This window comes from Aquarana catesbeiana, linkage group LG05 (assembly GCF_042186555.1).
Source record: "Aquarana catesbeiana isolate 2022-GZ linkage group LG05, ASM4218655v1, whole genome shotgun sequence".
In the NCBI taxonomy this organism is placed as follows: Eukaryota; Metazoa; Chordata; class Amphibia; order Anura; family Ranidae; genus Aquarana; species Aquarana catesbeiana.
Window position 1 is genome coordinate 5,496,801 of NC_133328.1, and position 19,880 is coordinate 5,516,680.

The window sequence follows — 19,880 nt, forward strand, 5'->3', positions numbered from 1 at the left end:
TCGATAACAGGAGATCGTAATCAAAGCACAGGATGATTAGGATACGTGTCACTTAACCTCTTGCCGACCAGCCACCCCAGTTTAACTGCGGCAGAATGGCACGACTGGGCCACTAGGGGCACGCGCCCGCAGCATCCACCCGGAGCCGATGCGAGTGCCCATCGGGCGCAATGACCGCCGGGCACCCGCGATTGCTTGTGACGGAGCGAGAATCGGGATCTGTGTGTGTAAACACACAGATCCCGGTTCTTTCAGGGGAGAAATGTCTGATCGTGTGCTCATGCTAAGTATGAACAGTGATCTGTCATTTCCCCTAGTCCAGGGGTGCCCAAACAGTGTGGCCCGCGGAGCCCTCTGATGTGGCCCACAACTTCCTGCTCTAGGATGGCGGGTTGGCAAGCCCAGATTGCAGGTTGCCCACCCGCCATGCCAGAGCATCAGTGTTGTGAATGAAGCCAGCGGTAGAGAAAGCAAGCATCTGCAGAGCAGAGCCGCAAAAGCCGATGCTTCCTGTATAGCACCAGCTCCTGTCATAGGTGGAGTGATACCAAATGCACTCTGCCTGGGACAGCAAGTTTATTACTAAAATCACAGTGTATATCTGGACATATCTGTTCTGCAGTGGTTACTGGGCTGCTTTCAAACTCATCCGCAGGTGTAGTGCAGTGCACCTGCGGCTTACCTGAACTGAGCCATAGACTTTTGGTTTTACCTGTGGGTTTGGTACACTTTCAGAAAGTGCATCACACCTGCGGGATATAATAGAATTCTATGGCAAAGTACAGGTAACCTGCAGGAAAGCCACAGGTGCATTGCGCTGCATCCACGGTGTGGGTAGACCGCAGACCATCAGTGTAAAAGTAGCCTTAGGCCCCTTTAACACGATCTGTCCGACCCAATCGGACCCTCCATTTACCTCTATGGAGCGGCAGATGTAAACAGACTTGTGTCCATTTTCACCTGCCTATTTCCAATCCGATCTGCTTAAAAAACAAGTGGATCCGTCCCTTTCCATGTGATCAGATGAGAGAGTCCATAGAGTAGAGTGGGCTGTGTCTTTGTCCGCTTTGCATACACAGAGTGGACGCGGACCTGTCATCTGCTCATTGTGGCCCGCGACTGTTTACTAATTCGCCTAAGTGGCTCTCGCTCTTCAAAAGGTTGGGCACCCTTGCCCTAGTCAGTCCCATCCCCCCCACAGTTAGATAACAGTTAACCCCTTGATCGCCCCCTAGTGTTAACCCCTTCCCTGCCAGTGTAATTTATACAGTAATCAGTGCATTTTTATAGCACTGATCGATGTATAAATGTCACTGGTCCCAAAATAGCGTCAAAAGTGTCCGATTTGTCTGCCGCAATGTCGCAGTCCCGATAAAAATCGCAGATCACCACCATTACTAGTAAAAAAATAATAATAAAAATGCCATAAATCTATCTCCTATTTTGTAGGCGCTATAACTTTTGCGCAAATCAATCAATATACGCTTATTTAAAAAAAAAAAAAAAACAGGTCGGCCTAAACTGAGGAAAAATTTAATTTTTTTTAAAAAAAATGGGGATATTTATTATAGCAAAAAGTACAAAATATTGTTTTTTTTTTTTTTTTTAAACTGTTTCTCTTCTTTTGTTTATAGCGCAAAAAATATAAACTGCAGAGGTGATCAAAAGAAAGCTCTATTTGTGGGGGAAAAAAAACCCGTCAATTTTGTTTGGGTACAACGCAACCACGCAATTGTCAGTTAAAGAGACGCAGTGCCGTATCGCAAAAAATGGCTAGGTCATTGGGCAGCCAAATCTTCCAGGGATGAAGTGGTTAAGGTGACCACCACTCAGCAATTTCCTTTTAGTCTGGTTATGCCTCACATAGGCCACTGGGTGGCAAAACCCAGTTCTGGACGTGCACTCACATTCACATTAGTGAAGACGCATGCACAGCCATGACTCTGTGTACTCATCCATGAACTGCTCTGTGCGCACACTCATATCTTCGGGCACGGTCATGCACTTGATCTTCCTGACAGAAATTTTCTTCAAGTGATCACTGATCAGCTCACATTCTGCCTCTTTTACCCTAAAGTGGATGGGGCTCTGCCCAAATCTTTAATTGCCCTGGCGCTCATTGTGACAATCCCAGTAATTGAATCATTATGTTTACTTTTGCTGTAATAGTTCTCTTCTCACTGTCTTCGGCTTGCCTCAGTTTGGTGTGGTGGATCAGTACAGATTGGGGGTTTTGAGAAGGTTGGCTTTCTTCAATTTGAGTACGGCTGCTTCTGCATCTCTGCTAGAAAGTTCCTCTGAGGTAGATAGTGCCTTCCTGACATCCAGAACAATCAACTCTGGCAGCTGGATCAGTAAGTGGACAGTAAGTTCACCCTTATCTAAGCCAGCAATGAACATACAGTACTCTTTAACAACAGCTGGGAGGCAAGGAAGCAATGAACAACTGCATTCGGTGGTTTGTCGTAGTTGACGGCAAATCGTTTTTTTTTCTTTTCGGGTCCGGCGGTAATTGACGATGGATCTACATCGGGGGACACTATTTTTTTTTTTTTTTTTAATAAAGGAATTGTCATAAACTGTCTCCTGTTTTTATTTATTTTTACACTTTTTTTGGTGAATGGGTAGGGGTACTATGTACCTCATACTCGTTCACGTAGGTGACAATCACCCGCTCTATATCATCAGTGTGACAGCCACCCGCTCTATATCACCAGTGTGACAGCCATCCGCTCTATATCACCAGTGTGACAGCCACCCGCTCTATATCACCAGTGTGACAGCCACCCGCTCTATATCACCAGTGTGACAGCCACCCACTCTATATCATCAGTGTGACCGCCACCCGCTCTATATCATCAGTGTGACCGCCACCCGCTCTATATCATCAGTGTGACCGCCACCCGCTCTATATCATCAGTGTGACCGCCACCCGCTCTATATCATCAGTGTGACCGCCACCCGCTCTATATCATCAGTGTGACCGCCACCCGCTCTATATCATCAGTGTGACAACCACCCGCTCTATATCATCAGTGTGACAACCACCCGCTCTATATCATCAGTGTGACAACCACCCGCTCTATATCATCAGTGTGACAGCTCAGTCAAGTATAGTGCAGGACACAATCAAATGATGCAGAGGAAGGAGGAATTCCCTAATTATTAGTACAGCATTCAAGGCTGGTGCCTCTACTGCCTCTGCCCGGACCCGGACCAGCCCGCACACACTGTGATGTGATTCTGTGTTGTACATATAAAAGGTAAGAAGTTATTTATACTTCATGCACTAACCATTCATATTTGTCTTTATAGACTACAGAATGTGAAGCTGACTGATGAATACGCCCCATTCCTGGTGTCACTGAGTAAATGTACAACTCTGACAGCCCTGGATCTAAGGTTTAATCGCCTCACTGATGCCAGTGCTAAATACATACAGGACCTCATACTGGCATCAACCAGCTTAAAGGACGTCAGGTCAGTTTTTATTTCTTAAAGTGCTTCACCATTAACTCTCATTGGGTTTTCGAAGGAACAAATAGAAATAATAACTAAAATTGATTAATATTTGTCAGGCAAGGCTTTTTTTCAGCTGGTATGCACCAGATTTCAGTACCAGTACCTCTGGCACATGTCCTGTCACCCCCAGCAGGCATTGGTCCTGACAGTGAGGGTGCCATGCCACTCAGAGACGGTGGCTGTGATTACTTCTTCAGTTAAGTTGTGCCCCTTTAAGGCTTGGTTCACACATATGCGATGCAGGAACCAGCGCGATTCCAGTGCGAGTTCCCGCATTGCGTGTCACTCGCCGATGGTTCACACTGACATCTGCGAACCGCTGCGAGTGTCAATAGAATGTTAATGACACCACCAGATCAGTTCACAGATCACAGTGCGAACTCGCAAATGGTGCAGGAATCTGATCGCAGAGATGTTTGCGCACACTACTTCAGACTGACATCACCCAATGCAGAACCCAGCAGAAGAGGCAAACGGCGTAAGTGTTCCTCTGCCCCGGTGTTTCTTCAAATTAGGCGACCCTTCAGATGTTATAACAGAAGTGACATTCCCTTGCAGTCATCTTGCTACACTTCACACTTGTCCACAGTAAGGATACAGTGAGAAGGGGGAAAGTGGACATCTTGTTACACCCACCGGAGTTTTGCATTTCACGCTTATTTTTAGCAGTAAACGGAGCTTATATAGTGAAATTCAGTATTTAGAAATTCGTCGGACTGTTTAGATGTTGAATTTTCAAAGTAGCGGTGTTCTGTCAGATTAGCAAACCTGTGAGATCAGCAGGCTCGCCGCTGCTTTTACAGTTCAACATCTAAACAGTCAGACAGATTTTTAAATCCCGTATTTCACTATGTAAAAATAAGTGTGAAATGCAAGACTCAGGTGGGTTAACAAGATGTCCGCTTGCCACCTTCTCACCGTATTCTTACTGTGGGCGAGTGTGGGATGTAGCAAATGGCGGCGACGAAACGTCACTTCCGTTACAAAATCTGACGGGTTGCCTAATCTGACGAAACATCTTTTACATGTGGCAGCAGTGATTGGCTGAGCTGTCTGTCTCTGGGGGTCTGCACTGATGGGAAATCTGAAAGGGTCACAGCTTAAATAAAAGGGCAAAGGGCTCTCCTCACCCTTGGGACTGATCAGCTTTGCTATCACTGCAGTCAATCTTCTTATAGCCTAGGCCATCTTTATGTAGAGCAACAATTCATTTTTTGCCATGAGGTGCCATGTTGAACTTCCAGTGACCAGTATGAGAGAGTGAGAGCAATAACACCAAAATTTAACACACCTGCTCCCCATTCAAACCTGAGACCTTGTAACACTAACGAGTCACATGACACCGGGGAGGGAAAATGGCTTATTGGGCCCAATTTGGACATTTTCACTTAGGGGGGTGTACTCACTTTTGTTGCCAGCGGTTTAGACAATAATGGCTGTGTGTTGAGTTACAGTGGAACCTCGGATTACGAGCATAATCCGTTCCGTTCCATAATCTGTTCCAGGAGTATGCTCGTAATCCAAAGTACTCGCATATCAAAGTGAGTTTTCCCATTGACGCCAATGTAAACTAAAATAATTTGTTCCGCATTGACTTCAATGGGATGCAATACCGCATGCGGCCAGAGGCGGGCAGGCACTAGAGAGCCTCGGAAACGTCCTAAAAGGCCCAAGCGCAGTTCGGCGGACCTCACGAGCCTTTCCAAGGTTTGCCAAGGTCAGCCGAACTGTCCTCGACTCTTTCTGTGCATTTCCGAATGCCGGCGATCGGCGACTTTCTTCTCTGCTCGGCTCTGGCGCCCCCCACCTCAGGCCAAAAGCGGTACTGCACACTGCTTTTGGCCTCAATCCTGCTCGTTTTGCGAGGCAACACTCGCAAACCGAGTTAGGATTTTTAGAAATACAGTGCTCGGTTTGCAAAACGCTTGTTAACCGCGTTACTCGCAAACCGAGATTCCACTGTATTTTGAGGGGACAGCAAATTTACACTGTTATACAAGCTGCACACTCACTACTTTATATTGTAGCAAAGTGTCATTTCTTCAGTGTTGTCACATTAAAAGATAGAAGAAAAGATTTACAAAAATGTGACAGGGGTGTACTCATTTTTGTGAGATACTGTAGATGAATTTCGTATCTGTACCCTGTTAAGTGTTTAGGGCCACTTAAGGACCAAGCCTATTTCTGACATTTGTTGTTTGCAAGTTAAATTCAGTATTTTTTGCTAGAAAATTACTTGGAAGCCCCCAAATATTATATATATATATATATATATATATATATATATATATATATATATATATATATATATATATATATATATATATATATATATATACATATATATCAAAGACTCTGGAGAATAAAATGGTTGTTGCATTATTATATGTCACACGATATTTGCTCAGTGGTCATTCAAACGCAAATTTTTTGGATAAAAATATACCTCACTGAATTAAAAAAAAAAACTAAACAGTAAAGTTAGCCCAGTTTTTTTATGCATATTGGGAAAGATGATGTTACACCGAGTAAACAGATACCTAACATGTTATGGTTTAAAATTGCGCACACTCGTGAAATGGCAACAAACTACGGTACTTTAAAAATCTCCATAGGCGACGCTTTAAAAAAATGTAACGGTTACCAGTTTAAAGTTACAGAGGAGGTCTAGTGCTAGAATTATAGCTCTCACTCCGACGATCGTGGTGATATCTCACGTGTGTGATTTGAACACTGTTTACATTTGCGGGCACGACTTATGTATGCGTTTTCTTTGGTGCACGCGGGACGGGGATGCTTTAAAAAAAAAAAAAGAAAAAAATTATTATTTTTTTTTTTACTTTACACTGTCCTTTTGAAAAAGAAAAAAAAATCTGATCTCTTTTATTGCTGTCACAAGGAATGTAAACATCCCTTGTGACAGTAATAGGTGGTGACAGGTCCTCTTTATGGAGGGATCTGGGGCCTAAAAAACCCCAAACCCCTCCACTGCACTTAAAAGTATTCAGAATTTGTGTTTTTGAATACTGTCATTTTTTTTAAATCAGCGCCATTGGCTGCCGAGTGAACCGGAAGTGACGTTGTGACGTTGCTTCCGGGTTACTACAATGGAGACCAGATCAAAGCTGATTCCGGCTCTGTTCGGGTCTCCGGCCAGCTGGCGGATGTGCCAGTTGGTCACTTAGGTCTCCCGATGGGACGGGAGACACGGGACGTCCTCTCCCACTGCTTGTGAGGGTGAGGAGCTGCTTAGCCGCATTGGTTGTTATCACATGAAAGCCGACTGTCAGCTCTAAACAATGGGCTGCAGGCATCACTCCGGCACAACCACTTCCTCAAAATGACGTACAGGTCCATGTTTTTGCGGGAAGTGGTTAATTTTACACGCTTTGCGAATATTTATATTGTAATTTTGTCTTCTCAATGCTATATTAAGAGTCCCTTTTTTTTTTTTTTTCCTTACATCATTTAGCTTTATTTATAGGATGGTAGCATTTGAGAACCTGTATTTTATTTAAAGGTGTGGAACTCCATTTGTCAAATTGTGTGGTCTTGAATGCTGTTTTGTGGTTGACCGCACAATGTACAATTTGTGAAAATTCAAGCTAATAAAAGGACAAAAATTTAAAATATTTTGATCTCTTACCTCTTGTGTGTGGTGGTCCTACACAGCCTGTTCTGTCTTCTTATTCTGATATTGTCAGAATCTTCGTCAGATGTAACAGATAAAGTGGCATATTGTCGTTTTGTTTTTTTAATTGCGACAACAATGTGTAAAATGTGGATTTGCCAAATAAAAAAAAAACACTAAAAAGAGGAACAGATTTTTGATACCTCTTCAGACTTCCACGATCAGCTGCCCCTGGATACCAAATACCAAAAAAAAAAAAAAAATGCACATCAATGTTACCATATATAAGTTGGAACATCTATGTTTGTTTTTTGAAGCAAATATGTATGTCTGAAGTTAGCAGTTTAAAAAAAAAGACATTTTAAAATAGACATTGAACCAGTAAATTAGGGTGTACCTGAGTGACAAATATGCAATAGATTCTATTTTTTATTCTCATGAGAGAAAAACTCTAAATTGTTTGCTGTCACAATTTTACCTGATTTTTGTAATTTGTTTGGCAGGATCGATGGAAATTTCCTTTCCTCTAAAGCAAAAGAAACATTAGGAAAAAAAATGGATGAAATGTAAGTTAAATATTGATTTGTGATACGATATTCCATTTATTTTCAGATAAGCCCAGAGTTAGTTTTAATACCCTGTCTCTAAAGCTGAACTTTAAATATCTACATCTTTATTGCAGTTACACTTATATTGTAGGTTGCAGTTCCCCCAACCCTACCCCAGCCCAGATATTAACCACTTCAATACCAGGCACTTATGCACCTTCCCGCCCAGACCAATTTTCAGCTTTCAGTGCTCTCACACTTTGAATGACAATTGCTCAGTCATGCTACACTGTATCAAAACTAAATTTTTTATCATTTTCTTCTCACAAATAGAGCTTTCTTTTGGTGGTATTTAGTCACCACTGGATTTTTTATTTTTTGTGATATAAGCGAAAAAAGCGAAAATTTTGAAAAAAAACACACTTTTTTTTTAGTTTCTATTGTAAAATTTTGCAAATAAGTAATTTTTCTTCAAAAATTTGTGGCAAAATGTATACTACTACATATCTTTGGTAAAAATAACCCAAATTAGTGTATATTAGTTGGTCTTTGTGAAAGTTATAGAGTCTGCAAACTATAGTGCCAATCACTGAAAATTGATCACATCTGATCACACCTGATGTACTGAAGGCCTATCTCATTTCTTGAGACACTAACAAGCCAGGAAAGTACAAATACCCCACAAATGACCCCTTTTTGGAAAGTAGACAGTCCAAGGTATTTCCTAAGAGGCATGGTGAGTTTGAAGTTGTAATTTTTCCCACAATTCTTGGGAAAATTTAAGATTTCTTTTTTTTTTTTTTACATAAACTGGTCATATTAACAGGTTATTTCTCTCACAGCATATGCATAATTGCAACTTAACCCCAAATTAGATTCTGCTACTCCTCCCGAGTATGGCGATACCACATGTGTGACAGTTTTACAGCCTGGCCACATACAGAGGCCCAACATTGAAGTAGCACCTTCAGACGTTCTACAAGCATAAATGGCACATCTCATTTCTCAACCACCTATTACATTTTTGAAGGCCCTGGAGCACCAGAACAATGGAATTGTCCACAAAAAGACCCCATTTTGGAAAGAAAACACCCCAACGTATAATCTATGAGGCATAATAAGTCTTTTGAACGGTTCATTTTTTTCCAGAAGTTTTTGGAACATGTGGGGAAAAAAAAATCCCTTTTTTAAGATATTTCTAACACATAGCATGTACATAGCAAAAATGACACCCCAAAATACATTCTGCTACTCCTCCTGAGTATGGCGATATCACATGTTTGAGACTTTTACACAGCCTGGCCACATACAGAGGTCCAACATCCAAGTAGCACCTCCAGGCATTCTAGCAGCATTAATTACACATATTATTTTCTGACTACTGATCACATTTTTGAAGGCCCTTCATATTTCTAACACATAGCAGGTACATACCAAATAACAAAAGATTACCTGTGGTTTTAGAAGTGCAGTGGTCCACAGAGGAGAGCATCGGTCCAGGCAGCAGGCAGGAATGAGGTCAGCGACAGCAAAAGCAATCATCCAGGCAGCAGGCAGGAATACTGTCCATAGTTTGTACAGGCAGAGATACTGTCAGCACAGCCAGAGCACAGCCAAAGCACAGCCAAAGCACAGGTCCAGGTAGCAGGCAGAGGTGTCCCTGGAGAAATACTGTCCAAAGTCAGTAGAGGCAGCAGGCAGATATATGGTCAACACAGCCAAAGTATTGGTCCAAGCAGCAGGAAGAAACATGGTCCATAATGTCATGAGTCATTACAGGCAGCAATATGGTCAGCACAGCCAAAGTATTGGTCCAGGCAGCAGGAAGGACCATCAAGCTTAGGGCCAGGGGGACAGGGGTAGAGGCTTCTCCTACCCAAGTCGCTTTGAAGCCTCTGGGCAACCAGACCCTGTTCTGGGAGCACAGAAAATGAAAAACTGGATTTCTCTACTCAGAACGCCATTCTAAAGCCCCTCACATATATGAGACCCCTGTGTACTAAAGTAGATGGCCAAAAGATCAGTCCAGGTGGCAGGCAAAAACATGGTCGATTAACAGGCCAAGGTCGGTGCTTGCGGAAGTCAGAAACATGGTTTAAATCAGCAGGCAGAGGCATCGTCGGTAAACAGGCCAGGGTCAGTTAATTAACATGGTAGCAGGCAAATGGGGAAATGGCAGTCTGTTAATAATAAGGGTAACTAATATTGGATGGATGTATGATACTTTTTAAAGCAATCTCTGATGCACAGGCCAGGTTGGGAGGGACATTGGGGACAATAATATCTGGTATCTCTTCTTACTTACTAGTGTTGCTCGTGAAGTCGACTCACGCTATCAGAGCGAATGCTTCCTGGGGTGGGACCTTGTTGGTAAATGAGGGCAGTGACGATATCTTCAATATACTTCAGATTTGGTGATTTGGTGCATTTGAGTTGCTTTTTGGTAGCAGACAAACAAATTAAAAAGGGCCATGTGAAACAGGTGAAACCCAACTTTCTTGTACCAATAACGGGACTTTCTGGTTGATAAATAGGGCTGTAGCATCTGATCGTTTAAATCCACCCCCCCATGTACATATTGTTGTCGTGGACACATTTGGGCTTTACAATGGGGCCGCGTCTTCTTTGGATCTCCACCACGGTGTCATTGTGGATGGTAGAATGGATGTGGACATCTTTCTTGTCCCTCCACTTCATGACCAACACCTTCTCGTCCCTCGTCCCTCATGAATGCCAATTCTCCGTTTTGCAATTTTTTTGTCAACAGATTTTGTGGGAATCCCTTCCGTTTTGTTAAGTACTGCAGGCCGGGGTTTTTTTACTATAAAGGTGACGAAAAAGGGGCAGGCTGGTATAATAGTTGTCGACATATAAATGGTGTCCTATTTCGAACAGGGGGTATGCCAGCTCCCAGACAATTTTCCCACTGGTTCCAATATATGTGGGGCAATCACGGGGCTGGAGCTGGGATGTATCCAGTGGCTCAATCACATAATTTATTTAATTTCAGCCCATACCTGGCTCTCTTGCTTGGTATATACTGCTTGAAGTGCAGTTGACCAGTGAAATGTGTGAGGGACTCGTCCACACAAATTTTTTGGTCTGGGATAAAAACGTCTCTAAATCGCTGGGAAAAGGAATTGATTAGGGGGCATATCTTGTACAATTTGTCATGGTTGGGATAATCTCGGGGAGGGCACTGTGAATTGTCATTGAAGTGGAGAAAACGCATAATCATGTCGTATCTTGTCCTGGACATGACAGCGGAATATATGGGCATGTGTTGGATGGGGTTGGTGGACCAATATGCATGGACTTCATTCTTTTTTTGTAAGCCCCATATTAAACATAAGGCCCAAAAACTATTTAAATTCGTCCAGTGTTAGGTGTCGCCACTGGAACATGCGGGCGTAGGAAGAATTGGGGTTGGCAGCAATAAATTGGGATGCATACAGATTAGTTTTAACCACCATATTCTGCAGCAAATCTTGTGGGAAAAATAAACAAAAATAGAGGAATTGAGAAAAATTCGTAGTGTCGGGCTGCACACCTGGCTGCGCAGTGAAAGAGGGGATGATAGCAGATCCTGAGTTGGCAGGCAACCATAAGGGGTTTGCCAGGGTATCGGGAAGGTAGGACTGGGTCTGGGTTCTTTGGGTTGGGCGTATGATTCCAGTACTTGTACTGGGCTCCTCTTCCTGGGGTCTGACGCTGCTGGTGGTGGGAAGATCTCCTGAACTTGGTCCTGATCTTGGTCCTGATCTTGGTCCTGATCTCATTCTTTTGGGAGGGACGGTTTCCTCCGCATGCTCGGACTCTGATCCACTATCCTCCACTGGCTCATATTCCGAACCAAAATCGGATTAGCTCCCCGCTGCTCTCATCATCCGACATGGTAAGAATGGCATATTCCTCCTCAGGTGTGTAAACCCTTTCCGACATTATGGTAGTGCTTTTTGGTGGGCCTATGTAATGGTACTGCTGGTGGTAGTGGTGGTACCGATGTGGTATTAGTGGCGGGCTTGTGTGGTGGTGGTACCAATGGCGGTACGGGTGGTGGTGGCGGTACAGGTAGCGGTACAGGTGGTGGTACCGATGGCAGTATAGGTGGCGGTATGGGTGGTGGTGGCGGTACCGATGGTGGTGGTGGCGGTACCGACTGCAGGCCTGATGGCAGTACTGGTGGCGGTACTGATGGCGATACTGGTAGCAGGCCTGTGTGGCGGGCCTGTGTGGTGGTATTGATGGTGGGCCTGATGGTGGTACCGATGGCGGTACTAGTGGCGAGCCTGATGGCGGTACTGGTAGCCTGTGTGGGGGTACCAATGGTGGTATCAATGGCGGTGGGACAGATGATTGACAGATGGCCTGATTGATTGACAGATGGGCTGATTGATTGATTGACAGATGGGTTGATTGATTGACAGATGGGCTGATTGATTGACAGATGGGCTGATTGATTGACAGATGAGCTGATTAATTGATTGGCTGATGGGCTGATTGACAAATGGGCTGATTGATTGGCTGGGCTGATTGACAGATGGGCTCCCAGGATACAAATCACTTTAAAGGAATACCTGAGTTGAAAGTTTTATGTGCATGGGTCCCTTGGTTTCTGCAGGGTGCGGAAACCAAGGGACCCATGCACATCAAACTCTCCACTCAGGTATTCCTTTAAAGTGATTTGTATCCTGGGAGGTGTGTGGTCCCTGGCATTAAGCCAGCTGCCGTATCTGCCTCTCTGGCCTTTTTGTACCATCTATGCTCACCTTCAGCGCAGGGCTCCCTCGGTACGGCGTCAGCATTTATCCTGGCAGACCTACCCCGTTCTCCCCTTCTCCCCCCCCCCCATCTTCTAGGAGATACAGAAGGCAGTGTATTCTGCATGTGACCAGCATCCCCTGAGGAAGCCCGACAGATGGGCGAAACATGTTGGGAAGTACATCGTCTTTGCTGTGTTACTGCATCTGCAATTAAATACATGTGGCCCTTCCATATATAAATCTCCTTTTTACATTTTTATGTGAAAAAAATATACTTTTATTGTACTTTCCTAATAAAATAAAAATCTTTTTATACAAAAATATTTGATATCTATTCAATTGATGTGCACCTTAAAAATCCCCACTCTCTTTGGTTCTAAACATTCTTTTTCGGGATGTGGTGCTAGAAATTAAACTTGGGCTCATGCTCATATCATTTTCCTTCACGGCGTAGTGTGTTACCAATTTTTTTCTTGGTGACTATGGTCCCAGCTGAGATCATTGACAAGATTTTCCAGTTTGGTTCTGGGTTGATTCCTCACCGTTCTCATAATCATTGAAACACCACGAGGTGAGATCCTGCATGGAGCACCGGACCGAGGGAGATTGACAGCTATTTTGCGTTTCTTCCATTTGCTGTTGTCACCCTCTCACCAAGTTGCTTGGCGATGGTCTTGTAGCCCATTCCAGCCTTGTGTAGCTCTGCAATCTTGTCCCTCACATCCTTGGACAGCTCTTTGGTCTTGGCCATGGTGGAGAGATTGGAATCTGATTGCTTCTGTGGTCAGGTGTCTTTTATAAAGGTAAACCGAGATTAGAAGCACTCCCTTTAAGAGAGTCCTCCTAATCTCAGCTCGTTACCTGTATAGAAGACACCTTGGAGACAGAAATCTTGCTGCTTGATTGGGGATCAAATACTTATTTCACTCATTAACCTCTTGGCGTTCGCGCTATAGCCGAATGACGGCTACAGCGCGGACCTGAATTGCCGGGAGGCCACCAATAGACGTCCTCCCGTGCTCGAGCGGCCTGTGCGCCCCCTTGCAGGGCACACTGCGGCTCGTTCTGTGATCAGCTAGTCTGAGACTCGCTGGATCACAGATCGGAGTAAGGGGCTGGTCCCGACCCCTTACCACGTGATCAGCTGTCAGCCAATGGCAGCTGATCATGTGATGTAAACAGAGCCGGTAATCGGCTATTTTTTCTCCTCACGCTGATAGCGTGAGTAGGAAAAAAAAGCCGGTCACAGAAGGACATCGGTCCCAATCGGGGAGAGCTGCGGACAGCTCATCTGTGCCCATGTGTGCCACCTCTCAGTGCACAACAGTGTCGCCTACCAGTGCCCACCAACGCCACCAACCAGTGTCCACAGTGCCACCTATCAGTGCCCACAGTGCCTCCTCTCAAAGTCACTAATCAGTGCCTCATCAACAGTGCTATCCTTCATTGTCACATACCAGTGCCCATCAGTGTCGCCTACCAATGCCCATAAGTGCCACCCATCAGTGCCATCTGTGCCCATCAGTAACACCTATCAGTGCCACCCATCTCGGTTTATCTGTGCCTATCAGTACTGCCTTATCTGTCCCCATCAGTGCCGCCTTATCTGTGCCTTTCAGTGCCCACCAGTGCAGCCTATCAGTGCCCATCAGTGCCGCCTCATCAGCGTACATCAATGAAGGAGAAAAATTACCTGTTTGCAAAAAATTTTAACAAAATATAAAACATGATTTTTTTTTTCAAAATTTTCAATTTTTTTTTGTTTGTTTAGCAAAAAATAAAAACCCCAGAGGTGATCAAATACCACCAAAAGAAAGCTCTATTTGTATGAAAAAAATGATATAAATTTCATTTGGGTACAGTGTTGTATGACTGCGCAATTGTCATTCAAAATGCAAAGCAGAAAATTGGTCTGGGCGCAGGAGGGGGGGGGGGGTTGGTTTACGTGCCTGGTAAGCAAGTGGTTAAAATGCAAATCAATTTATAACTTTTTTGAAATTAATTCTCTGGATATTTTTGTTGTTATTTTGTCTCTCACTGTTAATATAAATCGACCATTAAAATTATAGACTGATCATTTCTTTGGCAGTGGGCAAATGTACAAAATCAGCAGCCAATCAAATAGTTTTTTCCCTCGCTGTAAAAGTAGTGTGAGATCATCTAAGGCACTACTGCCTCTGACTACTAGTCTCAGGAGATTTGGAGTGAGAGTTGGTGTTATCAGTACTGTACTGCTCACTGTTCTACTTGCTAGAGGCTTTGACCTATGGAAGCAAAGCCCTGCCTCTGCCAAGATGGCCACATTCTCACAGTGCAGATTAAGGCATGGTAAGTCAGTAATAGAGAAAGATCAACTGCAGATAGATCATAGCTAATAATGCTGTATAGTCCTTTGTTATCCATTATCTTTTTGGGGGTACAGCTTCCAGAGTTCAGTTCCTCCTTAAAGTGGTTATAAACCCTTCCATACACAGAGATTAAACAAATCCTCCTACATAATTAGTACCTGTTTATCTACAGTCTTCTCCAAAGCCATTGAAAGTTCTGAATTTATGAAGCTTGTCTATGAGCTTGGAAAACTCAGGGCGGAGAGGTGGAATTACACTCTGCGATGCTCAGTGAGGAGAGCTCTGAGAGCTGATTGGAGGGAAGAGACACCCCCCCCCCTCCAAACAGGAACAGAGCTGAAGCTGTCAATCTGCTGGAGCTCCTTCCCGTCGCCTTTCTCTTGGTGTCAGAAGTGACTTCTGCTGATAGCAGCGGAAGAAGGCGGCAGACAGATATGACACTTAGTGCTTTTAATTGAGACAAGTACACACTATAGAGGGATGTTCTTTTGTTCACATTTCATGTCTGAGGTTTACAAACACCTTAAGTATGTTTTTATATTTGCCTTGAGCTCCACTCTAAATGCTGAGACCAACCAAAACTGATAATTTAGTGATTTCTAAGAGATTCTTGTATCCCTCAAGGTTTCAGATCTCTGAGCATCATTTGTCAGATTTATTACACATCTTCTGCACACCACCTAATCTAAGAACTATGACATGGAGATCTTGCTGCTGGGAGATATGAGAAATGGTCAATTAACAAAAAATAGTAGTCTTGTCTGCTATAGGGAATGAGTTTAAAGCAGAACACCGGTGTGCCTTTCAGATTTTATTTCCTTCCATTACTAAACTGACAGCTCACCTTTCAGTTTAAACCTTTATTAGATATTGCTTTGTCATCAGGTTGAGCAATAAGGTGCAGTGCATTAACATTTATCACTATCTGTTTTGGCGTTCACTCTTAGTCATTTTATTTAGTCTGTTGGATGTCATTACTAAAGTTTGATAACCTTTTTTTTTTTTTTTTTTTTTACAAGCCAAAATGATGTCCAGTTGCATCAAGAAGGGGCTTTGATGGAGTCTGCTCCCTCTGCAGAGGTAGGTTTAACTACATACTCAGACTGCCAAAAATCAAGTGTCCTTACAGCAGAAAGGTTACTGTTGCCCCCTTGATGATTTTATCGCTGTGCCTATTGTAGTGATTTTCCCCCCCACTTCCTATCCCGGTGACAATGCTATTGATAGTGTGACTGTTGCATGTTTTTCTTTAAACAATAAAGGCTAATTGTAATAAAAAAGAATACATAACACTTCCTTCTGTAGCTTCAAAACATTAAAAAAAAGTACTTGAATGGTTGATTTAATATTTTTTTGGGGAGGGAGGGAGGCCACATTACCTATATTACAACACGGTGAAACATATTAATATTGACTGGCAAAAGTACACCTGTTCCAGAAAAGAGGAGTGTGGGGGGTATGACAGTGGGCAGTATGTACAGGAGAGGAGTGTGGAGGGTATGACAGTGGGCAGTATGTACAAGAGAGGAATGTGGAGGATATGATAGTGGGTGATATGTACAAGAGAGGAGTGTGGAGGATAAGACAGTGGGCAGTATGTACAAGAGAGGAGTGTGGAGGGTATGACAGTGGGTAGTGTGTACAGGAGAGGAGTGTGGAGGATATGACAGTGGGCAGTATGTACAGGAGAGGAGTGTGGAGGGTATGACAGTGGGTAGTATGTACAAGAGAGGAATGTGGAGGGGTATGACAGTGGGCAGTATGTATAAAAGAGGAGTGTGGGGAGTATGATAGAGGGCAGTATGTACAGGAGAGGAGTGTGCAGGGTATGACAGTGGGCAGTATGTACAGTAGAGGAGTGTGCAGGGTATGACAGTGGGCAGTATGTACAGGAGAGGAGTGTGGAGGATATGACAGTGGGCAGTATATACAGGATAGGAGTGTGGAGGGTATGACAGGATAGGAGTGTGGGTGATATGTACAGGAGAGGAGTGTGAAGGGTATGACAGTGGGCAGTATGTACAGGAGAGGAGCGTGGAGGGTATGACAGTGGGCAGTATGTACAGGAGAGGAGCATGGAGGGTATGACAGTGGGCAGTATGTACAGGAGAGGAGCATGGAGGGTATGACAGTGGACAGTATGTACAGGAGAGGAGTGTGGAGGGTATGACAGTGGGCAGTATGTACAGGAGAGGAGCGTGGAGGGTATGACAGTGGGCAGTATGTACAGGAGAGGAGCATGGAGGGTATCACAGTGGGCAGTATGTATAGGAGAGGAGTGTGGAGGATATGACAGTGTGCAGTATGTACAGGAGAGGAGTGTGGAGGGTTTGACAGTGGACAGTATGTGCAGAAGAAAAACACACATACCCGTATATATATGAAAGAGGACTGAAAGTATGTACCCAAATCTCTCAATTGTGCAAAAAATATGCCAAACGCTAACAAAATAAAAAAGAGTCCATGAGCAAACTCTGTAATGGCTCAGGAATCCACCAGAAGCCTAAGGAGTTAGCACCTTTCCCTCTGCAGCAGGATTGGAAATCCTCAATAAGAACATGTAAAGGCACAGAAAAAAGAGAAACACAAAAGTGCCACCGACTAAGACGCTTGTTTACACCATGTGCAGAGACGTGAGTTTCTGTATACGTGTTCTGTAAGGGCACAAAGAAACAATTGTTCTCAATGTGCCCTGTTCACACCACAACATTAATATCATGTGCAGAGTGGAGGACAGGAGCATGTATGTCAGAGGATGAGACCCAAGAGCGTTCCTCCGAACAGTACCCCTTCCAATGAACCAGGTACTGTATGCGCCAACGGAAGCTACGGGAACCAATGATAGATTGTATCTCATATTCCTCATGGTTCTCAACCTGAACTGGGTGAGGACGTGGTATTGAAGTGGTCAAACAGTTGTATATCAAAAGGTTTTAATAAGGATACATGAAATACATTTGAAATACGCATATTAGAAGGAAGGTCTGAAGCGTAAGCCACTGGGTTGATCCTACGGAGAATATGGAAAGGCCCAATAAACCGTGGTGCCAGTTTTAATGAGGGAACACTGATTTGGGGGTTACGAGATGACAGCCAGGCCCTGTCCCCAACTTGGTAGGAAGACGCAGGTAGGCGTCTGTGGTCAGAATGGAGTCTGTACCTATCATTGGCACGTTGCAAGGACTCTTGGACCTGTACCCAAGTGGAACGAAGACCACGGGGATGCTCCTGCAATGCAGGAATGCTCTGAGGAACAAAAGAGTCAGGCAACATGGATGGTTGGAAACCATAATTTGCCATAAATGGAGACAAGCAGTATTGACGGCACTATTGTGAGCAAACTCCGCGCAAGGTAAGAGGTCTGAACAGTTGTTATGATGGTCAGAAATGTAGCAACATAAAAACTGTTCCAAGGACTTGTTGGCTTGTTCTGTGGCCCCATTGGACTGCGGGTGATACGCAGAGGAGAAGGAAAGCTGACTTCCCAACTGTGCACAAAGGGCTTGCCAGAACCTGGACACAAACTGGCTATCCCTGTCCGAGACAATCACCTTGGGTAGCTCATGTAAGCGAAAGATCTCCTGAGCAAAAATGGAAGCCAGTTCTTTAGATGTGGGCAACTTTTTAACTGGAATACAATGAGACATCTTAGAGAACTGGTCAACCACCATAAGGAAAACTGTGTTGCCCTGAGAGTTGGGTAAGTCCACAATGAAATCCATTGACAGGTGGGTCCAAGGCCTCTATCCATTGGGTATGGGTTGTAGGAGGCCCACTGGAAGGTGTCATGGTATCTTACTCTGAGCACACACGGAACAAGCATCTACCATCAGCATGTAGACTAGGCCACCAGAGTTGTTGGGAAATGGCTCAAAAGAGTTGATTCTTCCCTGGGTGGCCAGCAGCCTTGGGAGAATGGTAAGTGGCAGTACGGAGACTCTCAGGGACAAAGCAGTGGTCACAAGGTTTCTTCAGGAGGAGAATGTATCTGAACGTCAAGAATTTTGTCACCCAATGGAGAAGTGAGACTGGTGTGAATCGTAGCCAGAATATGATCGGTTGGAATCACAAGAACAGGAACCGACTCCATCTTGGAAGTGGAGGAAAACTGTTGTGACAATGCATCAGCCCTTATGCCGCGTACACACAGTCGGACTTTTCAGCTACAAAAGTCCGACAGCCTGTCCGACAGACTTTCGACGGACTTTTGGCGGACTTTCGACGGACTTGCGGCGGACTTTCTAACGAACAGACTTGCCTACACACGATCACACAAAAGTCCGTCGAATTCTTACGTGATGACGTACACCGGACTAAAATAAGGAAGTTCATAGCCAGTAGCCAATAGCTGCCCTAGCGTGGGTTTTTGTCCGTCGGACTAGCATACAGACGAGCGGATTTTTTGACCGGACTCGAGTCCGTCGGAAAGATTTGAAGCATGTTTCAAATCTAAAGTACGTCGGATTTGAGGCTAAAAAAGTCAGTTGAAAGTCCGGAGAAGCCCACACACGATCGGATTACCAGCCAGCTTTAGTCCGTCAGCGTCCGTTGGACTTTTGTAGTCGAAAAGTCCGACCGTGTGTACGCGGCTTTACATTCTTAGTACCGGGTAAGAATGAGACTATGTAATTGAAACTTTACAAAAATAGAGCCCATTACGCCCTTCTGGGAGAGAGGCATTTAGCCTCAGACAAAAATGTGAGATTCTTATGGTCAGTCAGAATAAGAACCGGCACAGTGGTACCTTTGAGGAGATGCCTCCATTCTTTAAGGGCTAAAATGATCGCTAACAACTCTGTCCCCAATCTGATAACTGCATTCTGCAGGAGATAATTTCTTGGAAAAGTAGCCACAAGGATGCATAGCGCCAGAGGCGGCTCTAGGCTTTGTGAGGCCTTAGGCGAAAACTTATACATGAGGCCCCAATCACGCTCATAATGGGGGGAAAACAAATTCAAGATGCACGGATCTAGCACACAGTTCATCAGCACCACTTCCAGGGCACCCTCTTCACCCACCAGACATATGCAGCCAATAAAACATCTGGGACCCAGCAAGATGGCAACCC

At 44.3% G+C, this 19,880-nt stretch overlaps 2 protein-coding genes across 4 annotated transcripts in view; one reads left to right on the top strand and one right to left on the bottom strand.

Annotated features, from left to right (window-relative positions):
• LOC141144047 (NACHT, LRR and PYD domains-containing protein 12-like) overlaps positions 1-19,880 on the top strand; it is a 202,045-nt gene that overhangs the window by 109,790 nt on the left and 72,375 nt on the right. For both annotated transcript variants that reach the window (XM_073629392.1, XM_073629391.1), the window contains exons 13-15: positions 3,316-3,480; positions 7,657-7,719; positions 15,832-15,892. In XM_073629392.1, the coding sequence (XP_073485493.1) occupies positions 3,316-3,480; positions 7,657-7,719; positions 15,832-15,892 (289 nt within the window). The remainder of the gene's footprint in view (positions 1-3,315; positions 3,481-7,656; positions 7,720-15,831; positions 15,893-19,880) is intronic.
• The window catches only part of LOC141144050 (NACHT, LRR and PYD domains-containing protein 6-like), a 373,857-nt gene continuing 360,148 nt past the window's right edge, over positions 6,172-19,880 (bottom strand). Inside the window, exons 14-16 of one of the 2 annotated variants that reach the window (XR_012244340.1) lie at positions 7,632-7,679; positions 7,169-7,384; positions 6,172-6,318 (exon numbers count right to left, since the gene is read on the bottom strand). Coding sequence is in view for 1 of the 2 variants with exons in the window: in XM_073629400.1 (XP_073485501.1) it covers positions 7,375-7,384; positions 7,632-7,679 (58 nt within the window). In the remaining variant the exon portion in view is untranslated. Of the gene's footprint in view, positions 6,319-6,598; positions 7,385-7,631; positions 7,680-19,880 lie in introns of those variants that run through there. The other variant, XM_073629400.1, reaches the window with a different exon arrangement.